A 9,179-nucleotide genomic window follows, 5' to 3' on the forward strand; every position below is an offset into this window, starting at 1 on the left:
AATAATGGTGAGAGTAATGGTAACAATTTGGGATATGGATTTGCAGTCTGTGATTATGTCTTTAAATTTTTAAATTAAGAATTTTAACTGAATCTTCTAGGTTGACATATTGATTTGAATGTGATTTATATTTATATCCTTTCTCTATTATTTTTATTTCATTGGTGTCTTAAAAATAGAAGGAAAAAATAATTTTCAATTAATTTTAAAACAGCAGAAAGAAAACACATGTCCATAAATGTTCACTTCTTATCCTATAATAATAAATATTATAATAATTATTAAAATAAAAATATTAAATTTATAACAAAAGTATTTACATAAAATAATTATATCTTTTTTTTCAATACTTACAGTGAGTAATTTTCTGACAGATCATTAAACCAATAAAAATGTTAAAAAACTAAAAAAATAAAGGTATATATATATATATATATATATATATATATATATATATATATATAAAATTAAAAAAGCGTATCATTGTTAATTATTAATTGTGAATATAAGGAGTATACGAATTTGTGCTCAACTAATATATATAAAACACAATTCCATTATAAAACACAATTCCATTATATACAATTCCATTATATTGTCCAGTGCCGGATAACTATCCTTAAACGGTACACAATAGACAAATGTGTTTTCTTTAATGCAATTGGAGAATTTCTTAACACCCTAAGGTTTTCATCACTAAATCCACACTTATAATGATCATACTACATTCTTAAAACCCAAACATCATGCCACATGTGATACTACATTATTCCATGCATATTCACACATCTATTCTTTACACACCCTAAGAAGATTTTGGTACGTTTTTTAAATTATTAGTAGATTGTTTTCTATTATCGAAATTGTGATAATAACCATTTGGAAACAATAATAATATTATTAATAATAAAATGAAGATTTGAAGAAATTGTGGTTGAAGATTTAATATTTAATAATCTGATGAGTAAAAGTTAAGAAAGATGACATAATTTTGTGTTATTCTTTTAATTATGATGAAATGATTTATTTTGACTAATTGTTATAAAACTAACTTAAATATTTATAATATTAAAACAAGTATATGCATAAAATATTATATATATATATATATATATATATATATTTAATGTGTTCTAATTATTTAATTATTTGATTCAATTAAAAGATTAATCATATATCATTTATTTGTTATATCATCAATCAACTTAATATTCACGTGTAATATTTTCATTAAGTACATTAAAACGGTGAAAAACATTACTCTAATTATAAACCTAAAATCAAATATTTCAAGGATCAAAATAAATAATCATGTATCTAGAACCAATTATCACATTAGTACAGGATAAGAAAATGACATCAGTTCATCTTGTAAATAGGATTCGGTTCTGTAACCGAGTCATATTCGGATGGTGTAAAAGAGAGTAGCTTTATGCCTCGGTTCTGAACCGGATTAAAAAAATACATGATGATGCCTCGGTTCTTAGATAACCGAGGCAATTGCGTATTTTTTTTTTCAAAACAATCCACTTCTACCTCTTCGTTGCACAGTCCAAACAAGCAAAGGTTATTGAATTTTTTTCCCTTTTCACAAAAAGGGATACCAGAAGAGAACCAAATATCAGAAGAGAACCAAATATCAGAAGATATACACAGAACCAAATATCAGAATAGCAAAGGGTTATTGAATTTTTTTCCCTTTCAGAGAACCAAATCTCAGAACATAGAACCAAATATCATAACAACACAGAAAAATCAACTACACCAACCATAACAAAATTGCTCCCAAAACAACAGAGAAAAAAAGTATGGATTTTGATACAATGAGCATTTAAGGAAGAAGAAAAGATTTGGGGAAGAAGGGAGGTTGCTCGCCACCGCTGTAGGACGCTTCGCCAGCACCTCTTTGTTGCTCGCCAACGCCACCGCTGCAGGACGCCCTCGCCTGACCTCGCCACGACCTCGTCTGACCTCGCCGCAACCTCGCTGCAACCTCGCCGCGACCTCGCCATCACCTCGCCACCACCTCGCCGCCACCTCGCCAAGGAACTCCGTTCAACTCTTAGATCGGTGAACCTCCCATCATCTCTAAGGCATCATCTTCTCTGCTCGCCAAACGCCTTAGATCGGCGAGCCTCCCATCACCGCCGCCGCGGTACTCGTCTCCACCATCGCGCATCCCCTCCGCTTTCGACGCCGGCCACCATCGCGTCTCATCCTCGCACCGTGGCTGTCAAGTGGGAGAGGAGAAGAGAGATTGTGCCCTCTCTGTTTCTGCCAGATGAAAGTGAGATGAGAGTGAGACGAGGAGAGAACAAGAGGGAATATGGGAGTGAGATGAGGAGAGAACGAGAGGGAAGATGCGAGTGAGATGAGGAGAGAACGAGAGGGAAGATGAGAGTGAGATGAGGAGAGAACGAGAGGGAAGATGAGAGTGAGATGAGGAGCGAACGAGAGGGAAGATGAGAGTGTCAGAGGAAAGAAGAGGAAAAAAATGAAAAAGCGGGTTAGGTGTGGTGTGACTGATTTGACCGGGTAATAGGCCTCACTTCTATCTTTAATCGAGTCAATATGGAGGGGTTCAGATTTTTCAGTGACCAGTAGAGGTGTATAGGCTTCGGTTTCATTCCAAACGAAGCAATAGAGAGGGGTTTAGGCACCGGTTTCGTAGCAAACCGAGGCAGTAGTTACGTGTCAGACTTCTCAGGTCCTTTTTCAGACTTTTCAGACAGCGCAACAGAGGTGTATAGGCACCGGTTTTGTGTTAACCAAAGCAATATGGCTTTTGGACCTCGGGTTGGATGGGGACCGAGGTATATAACCTTGTACGCTTCGATTTCTCAATAATCAAAGCGTATATGGGGCGTCAGAATCCGCTTTTTTTACTAGTGTCAAAATTTCAACTTGATCTGACCATTAACAAAGCATGAATCACAACTTTTCCAAAATGATTAGATGTTTGGAATAGCGTGGTACCCAACGCCCCACACCTAGTGTCCAACGTCAATCACCTAAATTTTTTCAAGATTTTAACTCGAGAGTTATCCCCAATGCCAACAAGTTGGTGAACTCACTAACTTTGTATTGCCTAACTATACTTATGTTTCGTCTAATGCAAGTAAAGTCAGTGGCCATTGCATGATTGGTGTCCAAAGGCACTACAAGATGCCCGGTATTGCACCAGAAGCTGAATATTTTTCTATAAGTTTTAATTGTGCAATTTGATTCATCCTAAGCTATTCCCCACTTAAATAACTTTATAAAATTATAGTATAACTACATCTTAGTTCAAGAAGTATCAAATTTGATCAATGAAAAGTCTCATAGAGGAATTCCTATCAACAACAAAACCAATGTTCTATAAGAACATTACACACTCTTTAATACTAATTGAATCAAACTCATGTATCTTTATTAAATCTTACAACAGTAAACTCTTTACAAAATTATCACTACAAGTTCAATATCGAACTATTTCACCATTTTAAAATCTATTGAGTCTAGTTTACCAATTACTGAGACCAATCACACTACACATACCACTCGAATAACATGATCAATTTGACCAAGCACCACATATAAAGTTTAACCAGCCAATTCAAACCATAAAATAAATTCAATTGAACTAAATCACAATTTCATCATAGTTATATATCGAGCACAACATATATTTAAATAAATAACTTTCTTTACTTGTAAAACAACTCTAAAGGTTCAAAATATACCAAAATGCCTTTAATTCCACAAGATGCTCTATCTACACATAAAAATATCACAAATATGACTAGACCGTACCATTATTATTATTGATTAGCAGAAACTCATACTGACGATTAAAAAGACATATGTAAACAAAAGAATACTCACATATAACAGAAAACAAAAATAGGTTAAAAAAAATCGAGACTAAACTTATCCAAACTAAAAAATTAGTCTAAATTAAAGAGTTTGTCACAAAGATCAATCATATAATCTGGGTTCTTCAATCAAACAAACATATAGTAACAAAGGGAATAAAGAAATTAAAAAATTTTAAAAAATAATCTTCTATAATGTATTTTAAAATATTAAAACTCGTTATATAAATTTCTATTTATGATTAAATATTTAATATTATTTATGATTAAATATTTAATATTAAAATAATTAAGCATCATCATTTAAAAAAAATGTTATCAATCCTAAAAAAATGTTTTAGAAATTATAGATGAACCTAAATATTTATAATTGAGTAGTTAAGAGACATGAATTAAGTTAGTTACTTAATACTTTAAGTTAATCTATGTAATTACCTAATTTAGGATAAAGTTAAAACTTTTGTTTCAAGCATTTATTGAATTTCCTTGCCACGTGATGTTCTTCGATCTTAATTGATTTGTTTTGATTCTCTTAACCTTTTTAGAAACTTATTGAACTCGTCTTCTAATTCTATATATAGAAATTACCATTTACTAAAAATATATTTGATACATATAGAGTAATTAAAAAAATATTTTAAGAAACTTCTATAGCTTAAATTTAATGACTTAGAACTCATGAAATTTTGGGATTTTAAAAAAAAGTTAACAAAAACAAAATAATTTAATTTAAATGCATCAATAATATAAATCTCTGTCATCCTTAACGCGCATCTCATTCAAACTCTTGACAGTTTTATATTTAATAATTAACTGCACAAGCTGAGACGTGACAGTAGCTTCTCTCTTCGTCCTGCTCGTTTCTTTCTCCACTACAGTGCTGAGCAAGTTTTGTTCTTTCAAGCATTTAAGAAGGGTAATGAGTCTTTTCTTTATGCTTTCGAAGTTTTCATTTCCATTTTCTCTGTCTTTAATTCATCAACAAATAGCAAAAGGTGTTGATTTCAGGGATGCTTTACTTCATTTTTTCTTCTTTGGTCAGCTTCTTTCTTTGCTTGTTTTTCTTGGTTTTCATGGGGGTGGTTTCTTTTTTGTTTTCCCCAAAGTTTTACTTTTTCTTCACTTGGTTTATGAGTTCTGCATCCCTGTTTCTCTGTTTTGTGCTTTGCATGTCCTTGTTGCTGGAAAGTTAGTTCCTTTAAATATGTTTACTCTGTATGAATTATTTTTCTGCTGTTTTTCTTTTCAACTTTACTGGTCATACTTCTCAAGCCGTTCTTGTTTCAAGTGTTCTCTTAGAAGTTTTTGTTTCTGTGATTTTTCAAGTTCAGTTTCTTCTCACTTTCTGAAAAACTAACTTTTCATCACTCTAAACAGGTATGAAGTTTTTTTTTTGCACGGCTTCTCAATTTTCATTTTGCATCAGTATTATTTTGCACTCGAACCCCCATTATTGTTTAATTTTCTACATTTGCATTCTCATTAGTCATGGATTAATTTTTTTCTTCATATATATATATATATATATATTTACATTTGTTTTAAACAGTGGGTATGTGAATTTTTGTTACAGTGGGTATGTTGTGGTACCATTGATGGATATTTCTGATGCAAAGTCTCTTTCTTTGAAATTTGGTGTGTAGAAATGAATGCTTCAAAGTCCTTTGGGAAAAGACATGAAGGTTGCTCCCGTGGCTCTTCCTCTGGCAAAGAATTGAGTGAAGTGGTTGTGAAACGCAGGAAGGTGAATCGAGCATTGGTGACATTCAGGAACTTGGTCGACAAGCTAATGCATCAGTACAAAGTGTACGAACCTGAGAATCCTAGGGTTAAGAGTAAAGCTCTGATGGAAGCAACAATGACAATGAGAAGAGAACATCAATGGGAGAACACTCAAAAGTGCGTGGGACATATACCAGGAATCGATGTGGGTGATATTTTTCAGTACTGGCTTGAACTCAATGTCATTGGCCTCCATAGGCAGTTTTGGAATGGAATTGATTATAAGATAATGGACAACAGCACGTTGGCCACAAGCATTGTGGTAACAGATCGCTATGATAATTCTAGAAGATCTAATGGTACCTTGGTTTATGAAGGTCAAGGAGGAAATCCTACCTTTGGGAAAAAAGTTTCACTTCGTGATCAAAAACTGGAAGGAGGAAATTTGGCGCTGAAAAATAGCATGCAAGCTAGAAGTCCAGTGAGAGTTATATTCAAAGTTTGTGGGAAGTTTGATGGTGCATTCAGTTACAGTAGCAGTAATTCTCATTACTCATATGTTTATGATGGTTTGTATTTGGTGGATACAATGAACATAGAAAGAGGGAGATATGGAAAGCTTGTATTCAAGTTTGGACTGCATAGAATTTTAGGACAACCTGAAACTTGCGTTTCCCTTAAGGACCATGGCGAAAATTCAAGGCAACTTGCAAATTTTAGTCCTAGGAAGAAACTCAAGCCAAAAGTCTGTGTTGCCGAAAAGGAGGTTATTCGAGTTAAAGATCTTTCAAATGGTCGGGAGAAGTTTACTATTAGGGTGGTGGCTCCAATTGATTGTGTTCAGCTACCCACATCCTTTGATTATGTTGTAAGTAACATTTACTTAAAGAAGTTCGAGCAGGCAATTCTTTGTGGCTGTGATTGTGCTGATGGGTGTGTTGACAAAGAAAATTGTGTCTGCTTCAGGAAGACAAAAGGTAGCAAAATGCCAAATGGTTGTAATAAAAGACTTGCTTCTGAGATGGAATCATCGCTTATATATGAGTGTGGCCCATCTTGCAAGTGTTCCTCTTCTTGCATCAACCGAGTAACTCAGAATGGTATTCGGTTTCAGCTAGAAATCTTCAGGACAGAACAGAAAGGTTGGGGTGTTAGAACACGCTCTTTCATTCCCTCTGGAAGCTTTGTATGTGAGTATATTGGAGAAGTCAGTGACTATATGGAGGCTAGATGGAGGCTAGATAATGACTATATATTTCACATGGGTATGTTCATGATGGATGCTTTCTTTTGTTGTGTTTGGATTTAATGTAACAGTTTCAGTCTCTACTTTTGCAGGTGTTGGAAAGGTCTTCATCAATGCAAGCAAATTTGGAAACGTTGGAAGATTCATAAATCATAGTTGTGCTCCAAATCTCCGTATCAAAGATGTTATGTATGATCACAGTGACAAGAATCTTCCTCACAAAATGCTGTTTGCTTTAAAGGACATTCCTGCTGGTAGAGAGCTGACTTATGACTATAATTCCTTCATTGGAAAATTTATCAAGTGTAGGAATAATAGCTGCTGCTGTGGAACACCGGAATGCAATGGACGGATCTACATTTGAAGGTGTAAATTTTAAACTGTCTTTTAGTTCTGCTTTTTATGGCACTGTTGATATGCATACATTACATATACTGGCATCATTATTTCATATGTATAAGGTGGTGCTCAGTATGTCAAGGATGCACGTATGTTTAATGTAGTGTCGTGTCTACTAAGGGAACTTGAAAAAGGAGAAGTCTGGTTGATGACTTTTTTCATAAAGTTGTCATTGAATCTCTTATAGTAATATTCATGTTGAATTGTCTTGACACTTACACGTCATCTGGGAAAATGTGGTTGATGATTTCTGCTCTATTGGTAGAAGCATGGTTATCAAAATCATGATTTAGAGCGTAAGATGATACGAGTAAATTCTTGGTTTTGACTACCGTGTTTTTTCTGTTATTCTTCTTGGAAGAGCAGATAGATCGTGTTTGAAGATTTTACGGCTAGGATGTGAATCAAAGGGTGTCTTGCTAGCTTTTATATTCTCCCATATTCACTTCCCACAGTAATATGCTGAGTTACTTAGAAATAAGAATCATATGTTTGAATTTAGTTAGTTTATGTTTTTTTTTTCTTTTTTATTCTTAACGTGTCTTTGCACGTCACCCTTGCATTGAAAAAAGTTGCCTTGATGCTTGCACTTTATCGTAATTGTTTTTCAGTGCAACAAAATGGAAAGCTAGGCACACGGATGAAATTGGAATTTGGAAGCTTATAGTTGAATTTTAGTAAACTTGTTTTTGTTATTGTCACATTTAAGTAGAGTTATCCCACATGGTCTAAGTAAAAAATGTCTCTAGGACTAAAAAGCTTATAGGGTAAAAAAGTCCATGTAAAAAAAACTCATGATTAAAATAGCAACAAAAGTCTTATGGGTTATGATCAACTCATGGTTCAATCTGTTTGAGTTCGATCATAGGTCAAAATAGGAAGTTGGGTCAGAATCAAGTTAAGTAAATTGTTCAGGTTGGTCCAAGTTAATTTGTGTCTAGATCAAGTCAAGATTGATAGAATTCAAGTTGAGTTGGATACACTTTATGACAAGTCAAGTTGACTCAATAAAAAACCTGAGACAAGTTGATCCAAGATGAAGGTCGAGTTAAGTTGACTTATGCCTAAGATCAAGTTGAGTATGTTTAGGTTGAATAATTGAGTTGAGCTAACTTACGTTAAAGGTTGAACTGAGTTGACCTAGGTTAAAGATCAAGTCAACTTAAGACAAAGATCAAGTTGAATCTGTTGGGCCTGAATGTCAAGGAGAGTTTGTCAGGCCTAAATATAAAATCAAGTTGGTTGAGCTCAAACATAAAATCGAGTTGGACAAGCCTAAAGATCAAGTCGAGTTAGCTGCAGTTGAGGGTTAAGTTGAGTCAGCCTAAACAAAAGGTCAATTTGAGTCAGTTTAGGTAAAAGGCTTAATAGACTCGAGCAATAAGTTAAACTAGTTTAGGTCAAAGGTCGAGTCGAGTTAGTATATCGAGTTGAGTTTGTTTAGAGAAAAGGTCGAGTTAAATCAGCTTGAGATAAATAAAACTATGAGAAATGTTCTTCTAAAACTCTAAAATTATTTTTTCTATTTTAATTCCAAGTATGTAAATGAAAGGTCTTTATAAAATTACCATGATAAAATTATATTTATGAAAATAAATTAATTAGAAAACAAAAATAATTATATAAAATATTATTAAAAGATGTTCCACATAAAATATAACAAATAAAAATATTTAAAAGATAATAATGATCAAATGTGTCTTAAAAACAATATATCATTAAACGAAATTACATAAAAGAAATTACATAGAAAAAAAATGTGTAAACAAAAATATGATAAGATAGTGACTACTTTGAAGATATGAGAAAACTTTTTACCTGTCGAATTAATTGAACAATTGAAAGATAATAAAAATTGTTTATTGAAATAAAAAATTTTACAAATAAAACTAAAACTAATTAAATATTTTTATGTGAACAAAAGTAAAAGTACTATAGAAATAATCAAATGTAGG

At 33.0% G+C, this 9,179-nt stretch overlaps 1 protein-coding gene across 1 annotated transcript; it reads left to right on the forward strand.

Annotated features, from left to right (window-relative positions):
• The first annotated feature begins 4,820 nt into the window (after positions 1-4,820).
• Positions 4,821-7,442, forward strand: LOC108325076 (histone-lysine N-methyltransferase, H3 lysine-9 specific SUVH5). Its single transcript, XM_052875621.1, has 3 exons — positions 4,821-4,894; positions 5,501-6,844; positions 6,918-7,442. Exons 2-3 carry the CDS (start codon positions 5,503-5,505, stop codon positions 7,187-7,189), a joined length of 1,614 nt encoding a protein of 537 aa, XP_052731581.1. The 5' UTR covers positions 4,821-4,894; positions 5,501-5,502; the 3' UTR covers positions 7,190-7,442.
• The last annotated feature ends 1,737 nt before the right edge of the window (positions 7,443-9,179 follow it).

The sequence above is a fragment of the Vigna angularis genome, chromosome 3 (genome assembly GCF_016808095.1).
Source record: "Vigna angularis cultivar LongXiaoDou No.4 chromosome 3, ASM1680809v1, whole genome shotgun sequence".
NCBI classification, from domain to species: Eukaryota; Viridiplantae; Streptophyta; class Magnoliopsida; order Fabales; family Fabaceae; genus Vigna; species Vigna angularis.

Coding starts and splice junctions, on each gene's coding strand:
- LOC108325076 (XM_052875621.1), top strand. CDS start 5,503: ATGAATGCTTCAAAGTCCTTTGGGAAAAGACATGAAGGTTGCTCCCGT. Junction 6,845..6,917: donor TGACTATATATTTCACATGG/GTATGTTCATGA, acceptor CTACTTTTGCAG/GTGTTGGAAAGGTCTTCATC.